This window comes from Podarcis raffonei, chromosome 7 (assembly GCF_027172205.1).
Source record: "Podarcis raffonei isolate rPodRaf1 chromosome 7, rPodRaf1.pri, whole genome shotgun sequence".
NCBI lineage: Eukaryota > Metazoa > Chordata > Lepidosauria > Squamata > Lacertidae > Podarcis > Podarcis raffonei.
In genome coordinates this window covers 1,760,642-1,785,400 of record NC_070608.1, presented here as the reverse complement: position 1 = coordinate 1,785,400, position 24,759 = coordinate 1,760,642, and the positions used below count along the sequence as shown (strand labels likewise).

At 46.6% G+C, this 24,759-nt stretch overlaps 1 protein-coding gene and 2 long non-coding RNA genes across 3 annotated transcripts in view; all 3 read right to left on the bottom strand.

Moving 5' to 3' along the window:
• Window positions 1–24,759, bottom strand: part of LOC128416973 (uncharacterized) — a 95,168-nt gene that overhangs the window by 47,597 nt on the left and 22,812 nt on the right. The gene's annotated exons all lie outside the window — the stretch shown is intronic.
• ZFTRAF1 (zinc finger TRAF-type containing 1) lies at window positions 2,193–24,725 on the bottom strand. The gene is made up of 4 exons (XM_053395084.1): window positions 24,263–24,725; window positions 12,342–12,580; window positions 11,123–11,334; window positions 2,193–7,989 (listed from the first exon to the last, which is right to left on the bottom strand). Exons 1-4 carry the CDS (start codon window positions 24,623–24,625, stop codon window positions 7,598–7,600), a joined length of 1,206 nt encoding a protein of 401 aa, XP_053251059.1. The 5' UTR covers window positions 24,626–24,725; the 3' UTR covers window positions 2,193–7,597.
• Window positions 8,861–11,116, bottom strand: LOC128416972 (uncharacterized). Its single transcript, XR_008331365.1, has 3 exons — window positions 10,574–11,116; window positions 9,771–9,894; window positions 8,861–9,291 (listed from the first exon to the last, which is right to left on the bottom strand). It is a non-coding gene; the product is annotated as an uncharacterized LOC128416972 (long non-coding RNA).

Genomic DNA, 24,759 nt, shown 5'->3' with positions numbered 1-24,759 from the left:
CTAGGTTGGCAGGAGCAGGGACTGAGCAACGGGAGCTCACCCCGTTGCGGGGATTCGAACCGCCGACCTTCTGATCGGCAAGTCCTAGGCTCTGCGGTTTAACCCACAGCGCCACCCGCGTCCAAGGGATGTACAGACCCTGAATTAATGCAGAATTAATTCCTGCATTGCAGGGGCTGGACTAGATGACCCCTGGGAACTCTTCCAACTCTACAGTTATATTTTTCTAATTTAAAAAAAAAATTAAATTTTTCTATTTTTCTATCACAAGTGTGAGAATTCCTCCCAAACATGCCGCTTTCAGCCACACTTGTAAACTGTCCTGTTATTTGAAAGAATTGCACACGGCAAGAAGGGAATTTCCTCTATTCCGCCGTCCAGGCCCCAATCCTTCCCCATACATGGGTGACCTTGCAGCAGTGAAGTTCATTTTTTACGACACATCTGAGGACAGAAGCTGTCATGCAGCCGCTGACGGTACACAGCAGGTGCATCATCTCCTTTTCTAAAAAGGCAGCATAAAGCAAAGCAGGGAGGGAAGAGTAGAGGGGAAAACATCTGCCGGGCAAGCTGAGGAGCCCAAGGTCAGCTCCTGGCATAGTGTCACTGCGAGTCCAGGAGTGAGCGGACTCAATCTTCATGTGCTGAAGAGATGGTATAGCAGCTCTAAGCATTCGTCCCAGTGAAACCCGTGTCGAATGTTACAATATGGTATGTGCAAGATCTTGTCAGCACGAGATCAAGTGCATCCGTCTGGGGAAGTGTGCATATGCAGAGGAATGCATATATAATAAGAATAATAATAAATTAACAATTCTTATTCACCCTCAATGTTCAACTCCTGGTGCGATGTTGGCTGGGACAAAACGTCTGCAGCAAAGAGCCAACTTTGACCTCCCAAAGCACTTTCTCAAAAGGTTATCCTCCTCGCCTTGCCTCCCTCTTTGAAATCTTTGCTCCAAACAATCCAGCCAGTTAGTGAATGGAACAACTCAACTATTGAAGATAAAAAAGGAGTGTTATTTGCAGTCTATTTACAGTGCCCAGTAGTCGTCTGGGGGATGGGCCTTATTGTTTTTTGTTCTTGTTTTCATCACATATTTTGTGCTTTTGTATTGTCTTTTTATGTTGTAAACCACTCTGAGATCTGCAGATGAAGGGCGGTATATGAATTTAACAAATAGTCTGCCGCTTTGAATGGGGTCACTGCCTTCTAATAAAGTTAAAATAACCCGTTGCTTCATAAAGTTTGGCAAAGCAGCTAACGATTACTTTATTATTTCAGCCAGGACAGTTGCCCAGCAGGCTGCACAGGGACGGTTTTTCCTAAGTGGCCACATACAGTGGAATTTCAGACCTGATCACAAGTGGAAGAGCGTTGACACAACCCATGCCAAAGCCCTGGGACCATAGCAAGATCAAGACTTACAGAAGAACTCACATGGATAGTGGGTTGCATGCCTGCCATGGACACGGCCAGCCCACACCTGCTTGCCCATGCTCATACAACAGGCATAGGCAAACTCGGCCCTCCAGATGTTCAGGGACTACAACTCCCATCATCCCTAGCTAACAGGACCAGGGATGATGGGAGTTGTAGTCCCAAAAAATCTGGAGGGCTGAGTTTGCCTATGCCTGACATACCACCCCTCTTGCTGCAGCGGGTTTGCAACTTCCTGGCTAGACTACTGCATCCCTCTCTGCATGAAGGCACCCTCCATTATAGAGGGCAGAAACAGGGCATTTGGCATAGCACACAACCCTTCCTTGTATGAATTTTAATGCTGTGATTGAAAAGAGGGAGGGGTAAAAGGATGCTGGCTACTTTTGTGCTGAAATACTTGAGACGAAGTATTGAGGTCCTGAAGGTGAAGCGTTTGGGGTTAGGAAAGAGGCCTCAGGGGGAATTGCTGCAGAAACTGCTGCCCATTTGGTGTGGACAACTGTGGTCTAACGTTCTGCTTACACCGCCAGCCTTCTCAGTGAGCAGGAGTTCAGAAAACCTATTTCCAGATAGCGAGAGCTTCTCCTATGGTGGTTAAGCTTTGGGATATGAGCTGCATGCCGCATGCAATAAGCACAGGCCCCTGTTCACCCTTTGGAAGGGACCGTGCTCACCCCAGTCCCGAGTTCAGTTCCGTCTTGGTAAAGAAGCCACGCTTGGGTCAAGCACACACACATACACAGACAGCCATGGGTTGGCAATACTTTTTTTTTTTTTGTTTCGTTTAAACTACATTACATACAGAAACTTCAAACAAACGCAGACCAGATAAAGGAACAAAAGAAATCATTCCCAACAACATTTAAAACCGTCCCTCATTTTTTAAAAAGCCATTTCGGTATCATGTGTAGTGCTCGCAAAAATGGGGAACGACACAAGGTGGGACGGGCGGCAGCGGCAGAAGCTTATGGCCAGGTGCCCCCAAAGCTGTTATGCTGGAGCAGCTGCAGCCCCCTGCTGTGGCCCCTGCCCCACATCTCCTTGGCCAGCCCGCAGGGTGGAGAGATGGAGGGGGTGATGACAGAAGTGGCAGCCTTCCGTTATACAAGCACCTGGAGACTGACACTGCCCTTCCCACTTTCTTCTGGTTTCAAGCTGGAGCTTCCAGTTGGATTCCAAGGTCCAACAGAGAACCCCTCTTTCTTTCTTTCTCTCTCTCTCTCTTTCTCCACAAAAAAAGAAGAAGAAAAGATCAACAGGAACACAAATAATGAAAAATCAGGCCAAGTACAACGGACATACCATCTTGCAAACAAACCATTAGTTTTCTTTTAAATTATTTTAATTCTACATTCGCTAGTTAAATAAATTACCCACAGTGAATACTGTAAGGAGGTTTGTGGTCTGCCAGTCCTTCAGGCCCTGGCATGGATAAGCATGCTACAATCTTTAGGCGTCTAGCACAGAACTAGACAGATAAGGCTCAGCTACCAAGTAGAAGTTGGACAGAGTCCCGTAGTGAGGACAGGGCAACCAGGAGGAGGAGGAGGAGGAGGTGGTGGTGAGGCAGGGAGGATGAGAATGAAAGCAGGGAAACAAAAATGCTGGCAGTGGCAAGCCTGGCAGGGAGATATGTCCAAGGAGAACCCCAATCACACAAATGGTTCCCAGCAGAAGACCAGAAAGTCTTAACACGCTTCTCATGTCAAGCCCTGGGAAGACTTCCTCAGCTTCCACTTTCAAAGTGCTTGTCCTTCACTACATACAGACTCTTGGGGTGGCCACAGTTGCTCTCTTCATTTCAGGGGAGGGAGAGCTCTGTAGCCAATTCCATCCCTCGCTTGGCTCTCAGGGAGAATTAACCACTGCCACGATGCGATCATGCCTAAACAATAGCCTCTCAAGAAACAAGGAGGGTCCCTTCTGTCCCATGAGCCACTGCTGTTCCGACACATTGCCCCCTCCCCCCCAGAAATACTGGAGAAGTCAGAAGCTTGGCAAATAGATAATAGATTCTTGCAATAACCGTTGGGAGGGGGAAGAACTGCCTTCAATTATACAGGATAAAGGGAAATGATGTCTACCCATAAACCGCTCCCAATGGGTAACTTCCAAGTTAGCTCTTTGCCACTGGCTAGACTGAGATGATCAGCCACTAACTGTCTTAGCAGAGGAATCTGCTGGGGAAGGAAGAATGTGGCACCTGGTCTCTTTTTAGGAGGTAGATGCCAAATGTATTGAAGTGTCTGGATGGGAGAACTCACACCCAAGATACCCCAACTCTGGAAAGGAGCCGAGAGGTACAACTACCAGGCTACAGCTTGTTTGCAGCACAATTCAACTGCACTTCATTAAAGTTACTACATCACAAATTCCTATAGACCTCCGCTCCAGTCGTCAGTAGCCAACTCTGTCTCCTCTAGTCCTAACTAGAGCAAAGGGTCTCTTTTTTTAAAAAAAAGCAGCAACAGGAGACATACAGATGACCCAGTAGAAAAAGTCCACACATGGAAGACTCCATGGGTAGCATTCAACTAAGTTTTAGAAGAGACCCACTGAAATTAAAGGACATAACTAGGTTAGACCTATTAATTTAAACAGGTCTGCTCCAAATAAAACAAATTTGAATACCATCCTATGGGAGGACTGCCCAATCCTCAATCTCTCAAGTGCATTCTGAAAATATTGACAGGTGTTCTCTGGTAGGATCCAAAGGGAGGGAGTGGAAGAGGCTCCACTCGGTTTGCCATGTTCTGAATCTCAAGGATCAAGCCCATTTCGCTTCCCACACCCAAGTGGGATGCCAAGCAAACCCCCTCTTTCCACCGGTGTTCCTCCAGACACTTCCATCTTTTGGGAGAGAGGTACAGTACTGCCTATTGGACAAGATGGTTCACAATCTCATCTTCCTTCACTTCCCATCCCCAGGATTGTGTTCCGTTTCTTACCAGAGGGGTCTGAAGTCCTGCTAAGAACACCTTCCTCCTAACCACCACGGTAGCTCTTCCAACATCCGACCAGTAAGCGCTACTCCCAAAGATGCTCTTGCATCCAAGTTACATGACTGCATGCCAAACATCAGGGTCTGGGAAGCTCTGGACATAGGCATCATCAGCACTTTTATTTTCCATTGCTAGCCTCTGTGGGAACTGATGTTGCCTTTTCAATCTACATGAGGACGAGGTCTGAGTTTTCCTACGGCCTTCCAGAGACGGGCTGCAGGAAAGGCAGGCCCATTGAAAGCATTCCTTCTTCTGCAGTTTCCTAGTATATCACTTCTACTCATAAGTTAAGGTTAATGCTGAAGCCAGTCCCTGGAAGCATGACGAGCAGATTTCTAACCTCTGCATTAGTGTATACATAAGCTCCTTCTACAAGTAAAACTTTTGGTGTGTGCATTTATTTCCAGAGCAACCACAGTACACGAGTAAAGTAGGGAAGAACTATTTCAAGTCTAGACCTGCTCCAGTTTAAGGATTAAGTGATGTGCAAATTCTGGCTATTATTTAGAGGCCGCAGTCTTGAAATCTGCTCCACAATAAAAGGATCCATGAGCTTTAGTTCCCTGCCATCCACGTCAGGACAAACTGCAAGTTTCCTCAATCCACATGTTCTGCACTCGAGTCCAGAGACAGCCTCTTCGTTCCAAATACCTGAGAAAGTGCTCAGTGCTGGTTTGCATTCCCAAATACAAGGAAGACAGTTGCATGCACACACAGGCATCTAAGGGGCAGTCTTGTTCCAAGTGTTTTGAGCAAGTGTGCTGCCCTTCACAGACCATTTCAAAGGCTGATCTTGCAGGCTGCCAATTCTCAAAAGCGCCCATTACAAGAAGTTGCCTGGAAGGGGGGCTTTAGCATGCAGCCTGCTTTGTGGAGATCTTAAGAGCTAGTTCCTGGTTCAGAGTCCTTGCAATTAAAACACCTTAGGGCAAGAGAGACATAATTTTGGCTTTGGCAACCCTCAACTGGTAAAACAAAAACAAAAACCCTGCCTAGTTGGTCAGTAATTCCTAATCACCAGCTAAAACAAACAAACAAGCCACAGCTGTATGCATGTCTGAAAAGCTCTTCCTCTGAAGCTCACAACTGTTTCAGATATTCCATATATCCCACCCATGCTGTTCAGGAAAGAAATTCTGCCTTCACATTCCCATCAGACAGGACTGATATAATATGGGGCAACTCCTTTGCTGAACAGTTTAACATGCCATCAGCTGGAACATCCTGCTAAACAGCTTGCCAACCTTCAGTTCTCGTTATCCCTGGGCACTTTGCTTTTTCTAAACACATGCTAAGACATTCTCCTACTCTGGGACTCCCAAGAGCATGTGGCCTGCTAAAATGAATGTGGCCCAGGCAGTCACCAGGAGCTTTTGCTGCCCTGCCAGGACAAACACAAGACAGGTGTCTACATACCTGGCATGGCACAGTGTGCAGCTGGTGGGCCGCACATAGCTTGGTGGGTCACAGTGACAACAGACCAGCCTACTCCTGGGACATCGCAGACTAATTCCCCACATTTCTAAAAACGCTTCTTTGACTATCACCTGCCACCACTATGACCAGGAGGCTGAAGGGAGAAAGGAGGACATTAAAACTGGGGGGGGATGGGGACTGCTTTGCTACCCTTTTAACAGCAATAAGTCCCAAGGAGGACAGCACCTGCAGCAAATTCTCACGTTTTAAAAAACATACCTGATCCAATTAGTCCATATAAAGCATACATTGCCACCAAAAGTAGCTTCCTTTAAATAAAAAAATGGCATGAGGATGAGGGGGAAGGAGTCAAAAGGAGAGGGAAGAAAATCATCTTGGATGTGCAACGTAACCTATTAGTTCCTCATGATACAGTCTTCATCCACCACCAATTCCCCCCACCCCAGTTAAAAATATGTTTAAGAGCATCAAGCAAAATATCCCTGTAGATCTCGTTGAAATTTGGTGAACGGCCACGCTATCCTCATCCATATATCTATATATATATATATTACATACATAAAATCACATTGTAAAATTGCATAATTACTAGAAGAGCCTGTTAACTCATTTGCACAAGAAAGAAAGAAAGATTTTTTCAAAGTATTGGGAAAGTTCCCAAAACAGACAGAATAAATCACCCTGCATTCCGAGAAGTCTGCACTGATTTAGGTCAGTTCTATGTAGGTTCCTATCTAGTCTGTCAAGATCTCAAGCCTGATGGTGGGGGGACTGGGGTGGAACAGAAGGAACAGGGCAACGCCGGGACCTCTCTGGATTCTCTCCTCGCGAAGTGCAATTCAAGCCATGTTGAGGATGCTACTTCCTGCCGGAAAGGAAGAGCCAGCAACTTTTCCATTTGTCATCATTAACCTTCTATTAATCCTGACTTCATTTCAAACGCTTCTTCACCAGCCAACAGCTCAACCGTACGGAAAAAGCTGGGAGAGGGGGGGGATGATTTGAACTACTGATACACAAATGCAAGATTGGTGAGCCCGCTACTCATTCATGCCACAAAGCACCCAGTACGCTATTATCTCCCCTCTCTACAGAACTTGTTAGAATGTGGCATTTTAGCCTAGTTAGAAGGAGCCTGGCAAAAAGCCCCTTGCCTGGGTAGGGCGGGGGTCTCTGAAGATGACTTGGTTATCTGAGAATCTCCCATTTGTTTTATTCCAGTAAATCGAAGACAGAACCCATCACTTCCAGATTCTACCCAATTCTTGCTAATATTATTCAAGCCAGAATGTCTCCCCACCAGGGCAGGAGGACACAGTGAAGGACCTTAACTCCGCCACCCAACCGCCCTGACACTACATTGTGGAGATCACACACAATCATGACACAGATGCAGCCTTTTCACAATGTATTGATTGGTGGTTGCCAGCTTGACGCTCTCAAGCCTCGTCAGTACCCTGCACCGAGCCGGTTCCCCAGTCGCCTGTTCCTGGCAGAGATGGAGAGAGAGACGAGGAAGGTAGCGGCCGCTCAAAGCTGTTGTATACCACACATGCAAAATGTTCTCTTTAAAATAATCAAATAACTGTGGAATCATAAAGGGGTCGAGGCAGCCGTTCGAGGTAACTCTGGTTCAGTGGTGCACGCTTTTTCTCTCTCGCCCTCTCATTCTCTCTCTCGGTCACTCCTGGAAAAGCCAAGCTTTGCTCTACGCTTACTTCTGTATCTGGAATATAAAGAGACGCAGGTTGATGTTCTTGGCTGCCAGCAATTTGTTACATTCCACAGAGTCTATGATGGGGAGCGGCACGTAGTCCGTTTCGTTGTTCTCGTTGGTAAAGACAAAGTGATAGATCACAGGGTTGATTTTCACGTCATCGTAAGGTCCTTTGAGCAGCAGGAACGAGCACTCCATGGGGGAGTTGATCTTGCTCTTGAGAATGAGCTGGAAGGAGAGAGTCCGCTTGCACGACAAGTTAGGGTTTCGTTCCGAATCGTTAACTCGAGCCTTCAATACCCAGGTCTGGTTCAGCACCGTGAACCGCGGAGTCTCATAGTAGAGGCGGGTGATGAAGTCATCTGTTCGGTAAGGACGGAACTGAACCTCTGCAAGAGAGCGAGAAGAAGGGGGTTGGGGGTGTGTGGAAGAAAGGAGACACACAGTTAAACCAGAGAAGTTGGCAGCAGAAAAAAACAAAGCTCAAGTTACCTGTAGCTACTGTGAGGGGCCTTCTTTGCCAGGACGTAAGGAGACAACAAGGGTGAGAGTAGCCATTCAGAGCTAGTTAGGGGGAGAAGCAACTTGGCTTCTTGGAGGGAAGGGAGTAGGGAAGAGGAGAAAATGAGATAAAACATCAATGCATTTTAACACTTAAAAACCACTACACAGTTTCATCATTGCTTAAGTTTGCGGGTGGGGGGGGGGGAGGAAGAGAAGTGGCAGGGAAGCTCAAATGTGAACAATGCAACCACTGTTACTACGAAGCTGCCTGTCTGGAGCCACACTGCCTGAAGGAACCCTGTGGGAGCGGCAGGAGTAACCAATCCAAAAATCACCACTCAAGGATGGGAGGCGTCTGGAAGCAAGAGGATTTCTGCTCCATGTTCGTTTATCGCAGGACATGAAAGGTGCTATCACCGAAGCATCTTCAAGTCTTCTGGTCTTGCCCTCCATTCATTGCACGATGCTGCCCCACTGAATAAGGAGCATTTCCTCAAGAGGCCACCAGCAGCGGCTTGTGGCGCACAATCACATCACAGCTCTAAAATTCAGACTTTAGGTCTAAGGCCAGACCCTTTGCAGCACCACACTGGAGGCCTCTTCAAGTACCCGATTAAGAATTCTTGGGCCACTGACAGGCAGCGAAGCCAACTCATGCGCCATTCAGAATTGTAGGGGAAAGGCCGCTGGTTCCAGATTCATTAGGAGTGTCCATAACAATATACGGGTGCATAAAAACCAAGTCAGACAATGCAGTTCATGTAACACAGCACCTTTATTTTATTGGCATTAACGATACAGATCTGTAGATGGCACAGTTACGTATCACCACAATGCAAACCAAGAAACAGGGAGTGGGGTGGATGAAGAAGAAAGCCTTCAGGTTTTCACACAGTGCAGAAAATCCTCGGGTTAGATACATGAAAGACAGAGAACAGCACACTGAATCACTGAAAGCTCTATCCAATTTAGCACAAGTCCAGTGTCAGTCTCTTTAAACCCTTCTCCAGCAGAGTCCACAGTGCAACGAAGTGCTGTGTTTTGTTCAAGTATATCAAGATTGTTGGCTCAGTGTTTTAAAAGTCTTTGGTGTACAAAACCCATGGAATCTCACAGAAACTCAGGGACAGGGAACCTCTGTGTACATTTTTGCATTCTTCGGTGTTTCCGGGGAACGGCAGCAACACCTGGACAAAGGAGGTGATGGAGTTATTCAAGCCACACAATCAGCCCGACTCAGCACTTTTGATCTCTCCGTGTCAAGCAGTGACAGCCTCTCTGGACAGAGGCCGCCTCTTTTCTAAAGAAGAGGAAGATCTCCACCCCTCTTCTCTCATGGGCAGAGGCTGCCCAGTGTTCAAGGACACTGGGCAGGTGAGCGCTACCCTCAGCAGCCAGCTCTCAACCTGTGCAGGTTGAACCCACCACCCTTGCCCTCAGCACTGCCATGCGGGCACTGCCTAGCTCTTCAGTAGAGCCATTTCCTTGCGGTTCTCAGATCTGGCACCACCAGGGTGTCCAACTGAACTGTCTGCCACCCCCAATTCCGGCTGCTTTGCCCGGACAACAAGGAACTTCTCAGGAGGGAGGCATCTGGCCACCTTGCTCCACATCCCAAGTTCACCAGGACTCTTATTGTCGCTTTGCTTTTTCAAGCTCCAAGCACCTTTTCTAACTTAGCCAAGACAAGCAAAATCCTCTTTGCAGGTTGCAGCACTTCCTGGGGCAACAGAGAAAATCCACTACTTCTCAGGACTGGAGACAACAGGGTAAACTCATTCAGGTCCTCTCTGCAGGAAAGGTGAACATTTACAGCAAAACAAAGGAGGTTTCAGTATCTATTTTCCCACCCCCAATCAATAAACAGTGATTTTTCCACACATTATGCTGAACATGTTGCCAAGCCTACTTCAGGAGTCATACCAACGGAGTCAGAGGCTTACCTGGAAAAGCAGTTTAGTTCTATCACGATAAAATGACAGCTTCCTCCCTAACCTTGAAGATTTACCTTTATGGTTCCCCCACTTAAGGGGGAAAACACTTTGCTGCTAGGTCAAGAAAACCAGGAAAGGGCTCCACATCAGGAAAGGATGACAATGTTTCAACCTCTTTGGAAAAGGGGTTGGATGGAAAACTCCCAAAGTTTTCAAAATATGTATAGCAACCACATGAACAACCAACTGTCAGAATAGTAATCAAAACTTAAGCTGGAAGGTGCAATAATACTTCATTTCGCAAAGAATAGATTTCATGTAGAGTTTACAACCTAAGTAACATGGATATTAATACACCAAATTCCCAACCAAACTGGATGACTGACAAAGGGCAATCAATATTAAAACACTGTCCCGTCCCCGTCCCCCAGCCACTGTCCCCAACCCCATACAAAGCAGCAGAACCAACACTGGTTTTAGGCCTTAGTCTGAGACCTGGCTCATCAGCCCCACAAATGCAACTACAACGCCTTACCTGGAGCTATGAAAGGTCCTTCTTCCACGCGACATCAATGCTGCACAGTGGAATAATCAGCAAAGAAGAATGCCAAAGAAGCAGTCAGTTCTGCTCAAGAAGATAGCCTCTGAGCGCGTGGCTCAGGGACCAGAAGCTGTGCACAGACCGTGCAGCTTGTGACACACACACACACACACCCGGTCACTTTTCTTCCCAAGCCCTCAGCATCATGTAAAACATTTCACACACACACACACACACACACACACACACACACAGGTTCACCCTTAAACCTGAACTCTCAAGTGGACAAGGAGGTTTCCTGGGGCAGACATTTTGTGCTGCAGCCCTGTCTGATCAGCAAAGTCTCGCTCTTCTGATCTAGAGGAACAGTTGCTGCATGTTTATTTAATGAAAACAAATTAATAAATGTTGCATGAGAGAAACACGACTATCAATAGACAAATGGCACTAATGTACCAAGGGGAAAAAAGCAAAGAATAAGCAACCCAGCATCAATCACAAAAGCTCTTTTTATCTATAGCCTGATCAAATCCCAGCAATTACCTGTATAGCCAATCTTCTCGAAGCTGAGCAGGCCAAATATGCTGTTGTACAGCTGCATCTCCTTTTTATGCGTTTGGTCCATTTCATCCAGAATCTCCATCAGCTCATTCCCCGTCTTTGTTGGGTGTGTGCACTCTGCCTCGTGTACGGTCAACTCGTGGAAAGGGCCTTGCCAGGGGCACCCAATCCGCTTGTACTTGCACCGAGTAACTCTGCAGGCGGAAAGGAGGGCAAAACTCAAATGAGCAGCTATTTCAAGTAGGATGCCAGGGCAGATGGAAGTGGGGTAGGCACACTGCGCAGCAATGCTCGGGGCAAAAAGTAGCCCCCCAAAATGACACACAACCCTTGCTATGAAAGATTCACAAACTACCAGACCCCCTTTTCTCCCCCAGGACAGCTGCACTGACCATAGCTTCCCAGCACAGATGTTAATAACAGGTATCAGAACAGAAAAGCTGTGCCTTCATTGCCAGGATGGGGCTTGTTGATAGGACACAAATAAAATGTTTCATCACTGAAGAACAAGACCAGACATTTTAAGTCATCTCATTACATTACCATTCCTCTCGCCCCCGTAGCCAAGGCAAGGCCACTGGTCTTTATACCACCTGCTCTGGCACCCTAAATCATGAGCTGCCAACCTTTTTGTACCTGTGTGTCAATTTCAAAACTGGAGAAACCGTCATGAACAAAGACACTGCCTATTTACTCTGGCATTTGGCTTTTAATTGGGGCCCTCCAGTATGATGATACCCTAAACCTTGTATTGGCTTTCATCTTGGGCAGGGTAGAAGTCATCCTTTTGGTGTTATTGAAGTATGAACACTTTTAATCATTAATGTTCTTTCATCTTTTCGATCTTATTTTAAATTTTTTGTATTCTGCATGCATTTATAACTGTAAGTTGCTTTGAGGCATTTTATGTAGTAAGCGACATAAATGCTCATCATCATCATCTTCATCACTACCCTACAGTTTTCTATGGAACCGTAAGATGGGTAGCGCGCGTGTGCACACACACACACACACACATCAAGAGTGTTCCTGCAAAAGATTTGTACAATACATATTAAGCACAGAACCCCAACTTCACTGACAACTAGAGGGAGTGCCCCTTTTTCCTGTCGGCACCATTCCTGCCCATCCCATAACATCATAGCAAACTGCCTTGGATTCAACAGCAGCTCTTTGCTAAATGGCAAGAAGAGCCCTTTACCTGTCCTGGCATTCTTCTTTCTGATGCCTCTCCAAAAGAGAGCGAGGAAACTGACGCATGCAGAAGCCACACTCCGACGGCAGCTCGCTCACTGCTTTCTCTACGGCAAGATTTCGGCAGCAGAGGCTCTTGCTGATCTCGCAGCGACAATTTGGGCAAGTGGCTTGCTCCTCTTTCAGCCGGGCATCTGCCAGCAGGTGGATGAAGCACCCAGCACACATTAAGTGACCGTTTGTACACTGCGAGAAAAAGGAAAACCAGAACTTCAGAGGTTTTCTAGAACTGCAGAAGATTCACTCAATCCCTGTGCCATGTTTGAGTTCTACGTAGCTTATGTCATTTATACTTCCATTCTTCCTTGCCTACATACTAATGCTACTAATACTACTAACAATAATTTATTATTTATATCCCGCCTAGCTGGCTGGGTTTCCCCAGCCACTCTGGGTGGCTCCCAATCGAACATTAAAAACACAATACGGTATTAAACATTAAAAACTTCACAGTGTGGTGTAGTGGTTAAGAACAGTGGACTTGTAAGCTGGTGAACCGGGTTCACTTCCCTGCTCCTCCACATGCAGCTGCTGGGTGACCTTGGGCTAGTCACACTTCTCTGAAGTCTCTCAGTCCCACTCACCTCACAGAGTGTTTGTTGTGGGGGGAGGAAGGGAAAGGAGATTGTTAGCCACTTAGAGACTCCTTAGGGTAGTGATAAAGCGGGATATCAAATCCAAACTCCTCCTCTTCTTCTCCTCCTCCTCTTCTAAACAGTTCCTCATTCAAAAAAAAATTTCAATTCTCTACACTTAAAAAAAAATTTTTTCTTTGCTCAAGAAGCCCCTTCATTGCATTCCTAAGTAAAAATACAAAATGAAGGGGGTGCCACCTCTAGTGAGAAAAAGAGGAGGGACGGAAATGACTTAGAATACAGTTCTCCTCTCTATGTAAGAAATCATGGCCCAAGGCCAGCATACTTGCTTCAGACCCAGCCACTCTGCAAGCTCAAGGAGGTCAAATCATTAGGTGTTCCAGAGCAAGAACCCAAGAAGCATTCCTTTCAAACATGCGGAGGACCATGTTCTCAGCCCACCACACAACTCAGGGACCTGAAGGTGATTTTGTAAGCTGCAAATGAGGTGAGAAAGACTGTACAACACTGTCCAAAAATAGTTGTGCCTTCAAATCGGCCAAATACATTCAGGCTAGGCAAGCCTGCTGTCCTCAGGCAATCAGTCTCAACAGGTACAGTTTACTTATCAAGTCACCAAACATACAGCTGGGAGTCATCTAGTCAAGTGCAGAACATTCGATAACAGAGGTGCCTCTTTTATCCACATTCTTTAATTTCTTGCCAACTTAAAGAGTCCCATCTCAAGTGTGTTTATCCTCCCATTCATTCAGATATAGCCCATCCTCAAAGAAGAAAAGTGATCTGCATAGACCACCCTACACTTCAGTTGCAATCCAAAGACACACTTCTTTAGGATGAAACCCCAGTGAACACCGAGAGACTTATTTCTGAGTGAATGTGAACAGGACTGTGCTGTAAGAGACCTACCTACAGGAGGTTGAGACAATTCTAGAAGAGGCTGTATTCTACTACTGCTTACTACATACATATTTAGCAGTTTCCAATCTGAGCCTGATGAGTTTGTGCACATGGATAAAATCCCACTACTCAGAATTTGAGGGCAGGTTTGCAAACCACTACAGTGAGTCTAGGCAATAATCTATTTAATGTACCAGACTGATATACAATCTTTTCTTCCAAGGAGCTCCTTTCACTCGGTCACTATTTTATGCTATTTTCATATCACAGCAAGGCTAATGCACAAACATCACTATATTTACTTTTCTGCCCTAATGCAAAACCAGGTGAAGAATAACAACCAAAAGAACATCACTGAATCATCCCTTTATGGGGCTTTTAATGAACAAGGCTTTGGCCTCGGAAGCACAATTGTGCGCTGCATTTAACAGACCTATCTTTCCAAGTCCTCATGAGGAGGAGGTGGCCTGGGAAACAAGAGCCTGGTTTTTCCCGTTTATTCTCACTCAAAACACCACATGGTGCTTCATAACCCTAATTAGAGAAAAACAGAGCAATTATACTTTAGCATCAACACAGGAAGTGGCTGTCAGTAACAGCACCTACAAGCTAGGATGGTGGAGTCCAAATGCTGGAATGCTACCTATAAATCTCAGCCAATAAAGAGGGGGGGGAGGCATGAAAAGCCATAGATCATCATTTCACTGCCTCTTTCACCAGTCTGTCTCATGTCACATACAAGGCTAAGTGTAAGTGCAGTTATATACGAATGCTGGACGGAAGAGACCAAAATTATTCAGCATCCGGCCAACTGCTTCCATCTTGGATTCCTTTAGCCTTCCTTCCTTCAGACTCATCAACATCTGCTGGCACTTGTGCAGAGATATCAGAGGTGTGTGGTGCCTTTTACATTACTAAAAAATAAAAAAATAAAAAGCAAACATACCTGAACTCTGCATTTTCCTCAGCCATACCCCCTCCCTTGGGAGATATTTCTTACTCTTGGGATTTATATACACCACTTGATTGTAAGAAAACCTCTAAGGCATTGTTAAGTCTACAACTGCCCTCATCCCTGACTACTGGTGAGGCTGCCTGGGGATAATGCAAGTTGTAGACTGACATTTGGGGACTCAACACTGAAAAACACTGCTTTAGTCTGAGCAACTTCAGCAGGCATCTCCCTCTGGCTCAGTATCGTTGCTGGTCAATTTACAGGTCTCTTCTTCAAGCACAGATAGAAAATAAATAGCTTAGACCATGCAAGCATTGTAAACTCTGCCTGCCCAGGATCACTGCTAACCCTGAAGACACCACGCAACAGCTCTGATGGATGAGATTCCACTAATATACTCGTGACAGAAAAGACAGATATCTTTTTGCCACCACCATAAAGGGAACCTCAAATGGGCTCCAGATTCAGTTAGCTCTCCATCATTGTCTCCCTAATGTTCTACAACTCCCAGAACAGAAACTTGATTTTTCTTTTCCTGTTAGGAATGGAGGGCCCCACCTTCCTCCTGTGCAAGGAGCCATTTCTCCTAAGTAGGTAACATAACAGAAAACACCCCAAAGCAGTAGCTCCAAACCAAGTGGTCTGTAGGCTGAAGTAAAATGAAGGCATAACACCTGCAGGACAAATACAAATAAATAACTCTGTGCAGAGGGGCTGAATATTCACAACACCATGTTCTGCTCAATTTAAAGACCAATATGAATTCCCCTGACTGTATTGGCCAGGAATTCATTAAAGAGAGCGAAACTAGAGCAATAAGTCAAAATCCTCCTTGGCACCAAATATACATATCGCCACACACTCTGCCTTAAACAGGAACACTGGTGTAGCAAAGATTTCACAAGTGACCTGTAAACAAAGCCTCTATGTATTTGCTAACACCATTTCTACATTGCCAAATAGCAGGCACTCTCTGGGTGGTTCACAAAACAGGTTAAACAGTGGCCCCTTCAAATGCTGTCAGTCTACAGCTCCCATCAGCATGGTCAATGATCAGGGATGATGGGAATGATAGTCCACCAATATATCAAGGGTCATGGGTTAGCCACCCAGGTTAGAACCATAAAATACAAGGATAAAACCAATGTGAAAACAGCCACAGAATAAAGCCAAAACAAAACCAACAGTATTGCAAAGATCTTTTTTTAAAAAGGCAACCCATTTTTAAAACTGAAGGACTAAAAAGCTTGGGGAAATTAAGAAAGGTTTTCATCCGACAGAATCATCCAGAAATGGGCCTCAGAAGACGATATTATGGTACATGTGGGCATATATGGGCGGAGGCTGGCACTCCTTGGCCACAACCTGTTTTTGACTTTAATACCAGCATTATGAAATGGGTCAAGGAATGGGCAGCCAGTGCAGATGACAGAGCATAATATTAACCATCATGATGCCTATTTTGAACCAACTGAAACATCTGGAGGGTTTTTTAAAGGCAGCCGCACGCAGGACGCATCGCAGTATTCCAAAATGTTGATGACAGAATGCGGGTAATGGCGGCAACGCCGTTTCTATCAAGCTGATCTATCAACCACAGCCCTAAGACGATGAGAGAAGGCCACCTATGTATCCAGCAACAGTACAGTGGTACCTCTGGTTACATACTTAATTCGTTCTGGAGGTCCGTTCTTAACCTGAAACCTGGAGCACCACTTTAGCTAATGGGGCCTCCCACTGCCGCTTAACCACCAGAGCACGATTTCTGTTTTCATTCTGAAGCAAAGTTCTTAACCCGAGGTATTATTTCTGGGTTAGCGGAGTCTGTAACCTGAAGCGTATGTAACCTGAAGTGTATGTAATCTGAGGTACCACTGTACTAGGTCCAAGAGCACCCCCAAACTACAAACCTAATTCTTTAGAGCAGGGTTGGCTAATGACCCCATTGGCCTCCAGATGTTGCTGGACTACAGTGTGGACCGAGTCTCCATTTACTGACCCTCATTCAGTATACTACATTAAGTTAGCAGGGTGGGCATGATGTCATTCATCCAAGGATTCTCAAAGAGGCATCTAGGCTAAGGTTACCAGACGTCCCCGTTTCCCAGGGACAGGCCCCGGATTTACAAATCAGTCCCCATACAAAATCCATTGGAGTTGAAAAGTGTCCCCAGATTCATTGAAAAAAATCTGATAACCTTAATCTAGGCAATCATCAGACAATAGGTATGGGGTTTCTACTAATGAAAGAGTAAAGAAGGTCAAGTATATTGCAGAGGCACACAACCTCTTAACAGGGTGAAGTCACCAGGGACAGCATCACTAACAGAGCCAGGCAGGATCTGACATCACAGTATGGCTGGGGGAAAGCAGGGGCACACAATAGCTCTGTTTAGGCCACCCAGGTGTAGTCAGGGGTTTCAGTGTGGAAACCTCGGGTTCAAACTTCACTCAGATGATTTCAACAAGTCACTATCCCTTGGCCCAACCTACCACATAGAGTGCCTAAAATGCCAGCTGTAGGCTACTTGGAGAAAGGGGAGGGAGGCAAGTAGCATAAATAAATCTGTTAGAGAGCCCCTTGCCTTTAGCTGCCCCTCTTCATTTACTAATCAACTGCACTTGGGCCTGGAAAGAGATTGTGGCAGCTGGAAGGCCTGGGTATACAACAAACTGGGACAGGAAAATGGGGTATAAAACACACACACTCCAAGGATAGATGCATCATGCCAAGAATTGGACTGATCAAAGTAACATGTCAAGGAGAGGCTGACTACATTCGTCTATCAAGACATATTCCCTTCAGACACTCATGCAAGGTTACAGATGCTTCTGGCAGCCTGAGAGACCTTTCAGTCACCTCCTGGAAGTTCAGTCTAAACCCTGAATCCATCTACCTGGCAGCAGAGCAGAGCACAAGAGCTGCGGCAGACAGGCAGAATTCCTAGAAACATTTCAGAGAAAAATGATGAATGCAATATGATCGTGAAACGCCCAGTCCTGACAAACTAGCCTCTCAACAAGCCCACACAGCTGCCAAGGCCTATGCTTACTACTGTAGCAAACCCTGAGTTGGGGAAGGGAATAACTCAGTAGAAGTGCTTCTGCCATTTCCTAAGCTGAAGGCACTCAAGAAACCTCTCCCCTCTTTTTCTGAGTCTAAACAACATCTGTAGGCTCCTGCAGCATTTAGGCAGGGGCTCAAACTCCTATTCAGTGAAAGAATCAACAGATACACTGGACTATAATAGGCAAGTCTCTCAGCCTCAGTTCTGCTGCCTGCAAAATATGCCATTATCTGCATACTGTATTTCTATTTGCAACCACCTAGCTCTCAGGACTGCTGTGAATACAAAACAATCTTCCAAAGCATTTGCACATCATAGTATGAGTTATATAAATGGCACTTATTACACAATTCTTTCTGACACTGAAGCTCTTCGGGAAGGGCGAGTTTTCCTGAAGACTCAAAGCATTCAAGCATTCAGCCAGGACTGTAACCTGCAACAAATCTGTTTACACTCTCAGGGCATAGCCCCTTCCTGTTTCTAAGCTGCTTCTTTTGAACTATGTTGCACAATTTGCATGGGAAGGAGCTTTGCAGTAAAACCCTCTTCCTCTCCTCAGCTCTGATTGCTCCACAATCTGGGCACTGGTCGTCAACTGGTGGGTCAGGACGCCCTGTTTCTAAGCCGCTGCTTTTGAACTATGTTGCACAATTTGCATGGGAAGGAGCTTTGCAGTAAAACCCTCTTCCTCTCCTCAGCTCTGATTGCTCCACAATCTGGGCATTGGTCGTCAACTGGTGGGTCAGGACGCCCCACGGCTGCATTGCGACTTCTTCTAAGGTGGGAACACACAACAGCAACAGCAGCAGCATATAAATATATGGTAAACAAGCAGTTAAAAAGAGACTTCCCTAAATGTACGGTTGGACTAAAGATGGGTCCTGGGTCTGAAAAGGCTGAAGACTTCTGTTCCAGGGCAACCAGATCTATACTGTGAAGTAGACAAGACTCCAGGGCTTTCAGACAGGCGAGGGAGGAACCTATTGCATGAACTGTTACCACTGAGCTACGGCTCATCCCCAGTCTTCTCAAATGAAGCTGCAAGAATACATTCCTGGGCTTGGAGCAGCCACAGACAACTTTGAACTGACCTTTCCAGGAACGCTGCTTCCTTTTGTAACCTTTAACACAAGTAGCAGGCTTTCTTAAACGCCTTCCTCGGTACCAGCCGCCATCCTTTGCTGCTTAGGTTACAATCCCCCCAGTGTGCAAGAGAACACCAGCTTTTACTTGCTTCCCCAACTGTATGGAAAATGTTGTATGGAAAAGGGTGGAAACAACTATTTACAAATCTGTGACACTCAGTTTTGAGGCTCAAACCACAGAATGGCAAAATGAGGCAATTACAGTCATAACTCGGGTTGAATGTGCTTCAGGTTGAGCGCTTTCGGGTTGCGCTCCGCAGCAACCCAGAAGTAACAGAGTGCAGTCACGTCTTACGTTCTATTCAGGATGCAAACGGGGCTCCGGAACGGATCCTGTTCGCATCCCGAGGTACCACTGTATTCTTAGTTTAGTAAAGGCTTTGTGTAAATATTTTATCTAAAGTTGTAAACATCAAATAATTGAAAAAGAACAACCAGAACTAACAAAAAAAAACCAATTATGTCATAAATCAGGAATAATAGGTCAGCGGGTCCTGGAACTTTTCCAGAATTTATTATAATTACTTGTGTCCTGCCTTTCAGGATATTTGAAGGTGGCTTACAAACAACATCTAAATGCATAAATAAACAAAACGACAAAAAAATTCAAGACATAAGTCTACAGGATCCTGCAGTTGGTGATAGACAACCTTAGAAAGGAAGGCCAGTTAACTTTAGCAGGTGGGCTGATGGTACATTGGACAGACTGGCTCCCAGCCTCTGTCCTTCCAAGAAGACAGCTGGTAGATCGGCTTTGAAAGTGCCACAACTTTGGCACCATGATCATAAACTTTAAGATTCAGCTTCTAGTCATCCTTCTCCTGACCTGCCACAGCTGGGATGGTAAGCAGAGTGTTTATTAGTTCTCACCTAGCAGGGGTGTGTGTGCATGTGTCATGTGGGGAGAGACAGCCTTTGAAGGTCACGGATTTTCAAGATCAAGACCAGCACCTTGAACTGGGTCCAGAAACAAACTGAACAGGCTGACTATATGCACATCTCTCAGTATCTGAGACGAGCAACTGCATTCTGTATCGGCTGAAGCTTTTCAATTATCATGGAGCCTCATATGACTGCAACAACCACTGGACTCCAGACACAGATACTGTATTAACACAAAATGCTTCCATTATTGTCACTGCCAGACTTTAATTGCCTGTGTGCTTCTCCTCATAGCGCTGGAACCAACAATGATGCTTTTCTTCCCTGGGATCTTGAGCTTGTTTTCAAACTGGTAAAGCTATCACTAATCTTGCTCTTCCAAAAATGAAATGCAATTCCTGCCCTGTTTTTCGGCAAGGAATTATGGAGATGGCACGTCTGACATCTCCTTATTCTACAGTGAGGCAGCGAACACTGCGCGGATATTATTAGGGCGCAACCACCAAAGTGTAACATCACCAAGGCGATGACCTTTGCATTTAGGGACTTAACTAAGCCAAGTCACATGCTGCAAGTCACATGTTCCATGCTTCTGGTTCACACTTGGCTTCTTTTAGCTCGAGTCCTTGTTCTGCACCAATTAAGTGCAAACATTGGTGGGGGGGAGGACAGGGGAGAGAACAGGAGGCTTTCATGCAGCTGAACAGCCAACAACAGAGGCACAACTGGACATAAGTCCATTTGATTGTTGATTTGTTTGCACAGATTGCCTGAAGAGTCCTCTGTGGCTTCTTTACCCTAAAATGTTTGCAGGAATTAAATGGAGCACAAAAATGGGGGGAACGAAGCAGGTTCTGATAATGCAAGCGCTAAACAAGCACTTTAAGGGAACATCTTTGCAAAACAGGGAAGGGGGTTTCTCCAAGCTTTGGTGGACACTGCAGAGCTCTTCATTACCAAAACAGAGAGGCAAAAAGCATCATCTGGTAGCAGTACCTGAATTTATGCATGGAGCTCAGGAAGCCCAGAGCATTCTCTTGGTCAGAACAGCAAGGCACATCTGTCAGCCAAAACAACACACCAGACTTCCTCCCCAGCAAGAGGATCTGGGACTCTTAAAAATGTCCATACAACTTCTCTGGCCTCTCCATTTCTGATCAGAAGTCCAACAACATCCCTTAACTTCTTTGAAAATAAATGCCAACGCTTAATTTTGTTGAGATGATTTTAGTACCTTGCAGCTAATTCTGAAAGTTTTGTGTATTTGTAAGGTGTGAGGAACTACTTAGAAGTTATAGTCTGGATGTTCTCATTTAGGTACAGGAGGTGGGGGCTTGGTCTGGCATACCTTTGGAAGAAGGTAGAAAGGAAGAGAAGAGAAGAGAAGAGAAGAGAAGAGAAGAAGCAAGCCACAGTTTTAAAAGTGAAGAGATAGTAAGTATCTCTAATTCTGTAGAGAAAGACAAGCAGATCTTTCTCATACATATAGGAAAGTAGGAACCCAGTCCCTGTAAAATTCACTGAACCTGTAGGCTAAATGAGGTTCTCTGAACCTTTCCCAATCTTCTCACCACTGTCCCTTAATGTGTCTCTACTGCCTCTCTTACTCACTCGCTGGATCACCACCAACCTTACTGTATGCATGTGAAACATGGACCACTTACAAACGCCATCTCCAACTCCTTGAAAGATTCCATCAACGGTGTCTCCAAAAAAAATTGCAAATCACTTGGGAAGACAGGTGAACTAATGCCACTGTACTGGAAGAAGCAAAGATCATCAGTGTTGAAGCAATGATTCTTCAAACATCAACTTCGTTGGACTGGTCATGCCTTATGATCGTCTTCCAAAGCAACTACTCTATTCCAAACTTTAAAATGGAAAGCGTAATGCTGGCGGTCAACAATAGAGTTTTAAAGGCTGTCTCAAGGCAAATAAAAAAAAATGTAGTATAAACACCAACAATTGGGAAAAACTTGCCTGCGAGCGCTCCAGTTGGAGAACAGTCTTTACCAAAGGTGTCGTGGGCTTTGAAGACACTCAAACGCAGGACGCAAGGGAGAAACGTGCTAAGAGGAAGGCACGCTTGGCAAATCCACACCGTGATCAACTCCCATCCGGAAACAAATGTCCCCACTGTGGAAGGATGTGTGGATCCAGAACTGGCCTCCACAGTCACTTATAGACTCATTAAAACCGTGTTTATGGAAAACAATCTTACTCAGCTACGAGTGATCGCCAAAGAGAAGAAAGAGACTGCCTCTCTTTTATAGCTGTCAGGCTGCTCTCCTTCCAATACTCATGCACACATTCACTAGGTATAAAGACAGCAGAGAGGAATTCTCATATGCAAGCAAAGTATCTTAAGGAATCACAGCTGATGAGACTTGCAGAGTCAGTGGCAACAAGAAGAATCAACACACTGAGAAGTCCTATCCAGCACTTTGAACATTACCATTAAACAGAGTCAGGAGATGGTGGTTTCTTGAACCTGACCTCAGGGCAAAGGGAGTCCCTGTAGATGAGTGGAGTTGTACAACGGTTCACTCCTAGTTCACCATTTACATCCCAAGAACTCTCACTCCTAGTTTACTACACTGGTACCTCGGGTTAAGAACTTAATTCGTTCTGGAGGTCCGTTCTTAACCTGAAACTGTTCTTAACCTGAGGTACCACTTTAGCTAATGGGGCCTCCTGCTGCTGCTGTGCTGCCACCACACAATTACTGTTCTCATCCTGAAGCAAAGTTCTTAACCTGAGGTAATATTTCTGGGTTAGCGGAGTCTGTAACCTGAAGCGTCTGTAACCTGAAGCGTCTGTAACCCGAGGTACCACTGGACTTACATCCCACCCTTCCTCCAAAACACAGGGGGAAGGGAAGCTCAGAGCAACAATTATGAGCAGAACAAGTTATACCACAGGCTGAAAGATCAGCAGCTAAACCTGCCACCCAAGAGGCTAAATTAATGAGTCAGGAGCAAGCAGCACACAGGAAGAGGAATGAGGTGACCCTGCCCAAACGCTGGATAAATGGAGATCTCAGACAAAGCAAAACAAGGTGGGCGTGTCTGATTTGTGGAACTAGATAATTGTTTCCATTTTAGGGATTTCTCCAGCATGGCTTACAGAAATACAGCATAATGGGAAGAGGGAAATGTATGTACCTTATCTGATGGACACTCACTCTGTGCAAGACAGTGGGAAGAACAATGCAAGAAAATACACCACAAGCACATCTCTCCGATTCAATTGGTTACTGCCTCCCTACTTCTGTACTTACCTGCCATGATGCTGGCTATTCCGCCCAGAATATGCACTGAAGGAGGGGCGGGGGGGGGGAAGAGAAGGGGACTGATCCACACCACTATTTGACCAGTCAGGCAAGAAAAATAAGCTAAACACCTTAACTTAGGAGACAACCCACCCGCATTATTATTAATAATAATAATAATAATTTATTATTTATACCCCGCCCATCTGGCTGGGCCTCCCCAGCCACTCTGGGCGGCTTCCATAAAAACCAAAAATACAGTAAAATATCACACGTTAAAAACTTCCCTGAACAGGGCTGCCTTAAGATGTCTTCTGAATGTCAGGAATAATAATAACTTATTAAGTGATGATCCTTAGAAAGCGCGGATTTAACATCATTTTTTAAAAAGTGTGGTTTTCTCTCCCTCCCTCCCCTATTTCAAACATTTCCTTGCATTTCTCCCCTCATTTTGAAAAGCTCCTAACCCAACCCAAGGGCAGCAGAGACTACAAGTTTGAAACGAGCGAAATGAGATGGGCGGCTCAGGAGTCACAACTGACACGGGCCGTTTCATGATGGGCCAAAGCTCAGCAGCACATGCCTTGCATGCATGAATGCAAAAGGTCCCGGGTTCAAATCCCCATGGCAACTGCAGGTAAGGCTGGGAGAGAGTCCTTGCTGCCTGCCATGCCTTTCCCAACCTCGGGTCCCCAGCAACTGTTGGACTACATATCCCATCATCTAGGCTATCTATGCTGGCTAGGGAGCTATAGTCCCAACAACCCCCGAGGTTGGGAAAGACGGGTGGAGACCCTACTGAGCCAGGTATGGGCCTGGCTCACGACAAGGTCGCCGCTGCCTGCGTTCCTGCGCATTCCCGCTTACCTTCGCGTTCACACGAACACCTGCCCCCAGGTAAGCCCTTCCCGCCCCGGGGCAAAAGGTTCAGCGGGATGCAACCGCTGTGCGTGCCTGCGAATGCCACCATTGCGGAGAGAGGGGAACCCGGCACGTGGGAAGGGGACCCGTACACGCGTGTACACGTGTAGAAGGATGACTCGGGTCGCACCTGGTAGACGGAGGCCTTGGGCAGGTCGAGGCACACGGTGCAGCAGAGGACCGAGTAGAGGCGCTCCTCCAGCTTGACGCCGCCGCCGCCTCCCTCGGCTCCGCCCGGCAGCTTCAGTCGCTTCTTGGGCGGCGCGTCGGAGTCGCGGTCGCCGCCGGGCTCGGGCTGCCGGACAAGGCCGCCGCCGCCGCCGCCGCCTCCCCCCGCGCCCGCCCCGCCAGCCCCGAGCGGCGGCCCCGGCTCCTCGGCGCCCCCCGGGCCAGGCCCCGCCGCCTCCCCCAGCGCCAGAGGACCCCCGGCGCCCGCCGCCACCACGCCGGCCGCCGCCCCGCCGCCGGGCTCGCGCTCGTCTGGCCCCGACATGGCGCTCTGGCTCGGCCGCGGCTGCTCAGCCCGCCGTCCCCAGGCCCGCCTCGGCCGCCTCAGACGCCGCCATCTTGCTTGGGCCGCTCCGCTCCTTCTTCCCCCCGCCCGGCTCCTCCGCCCGCCCCCTCGCC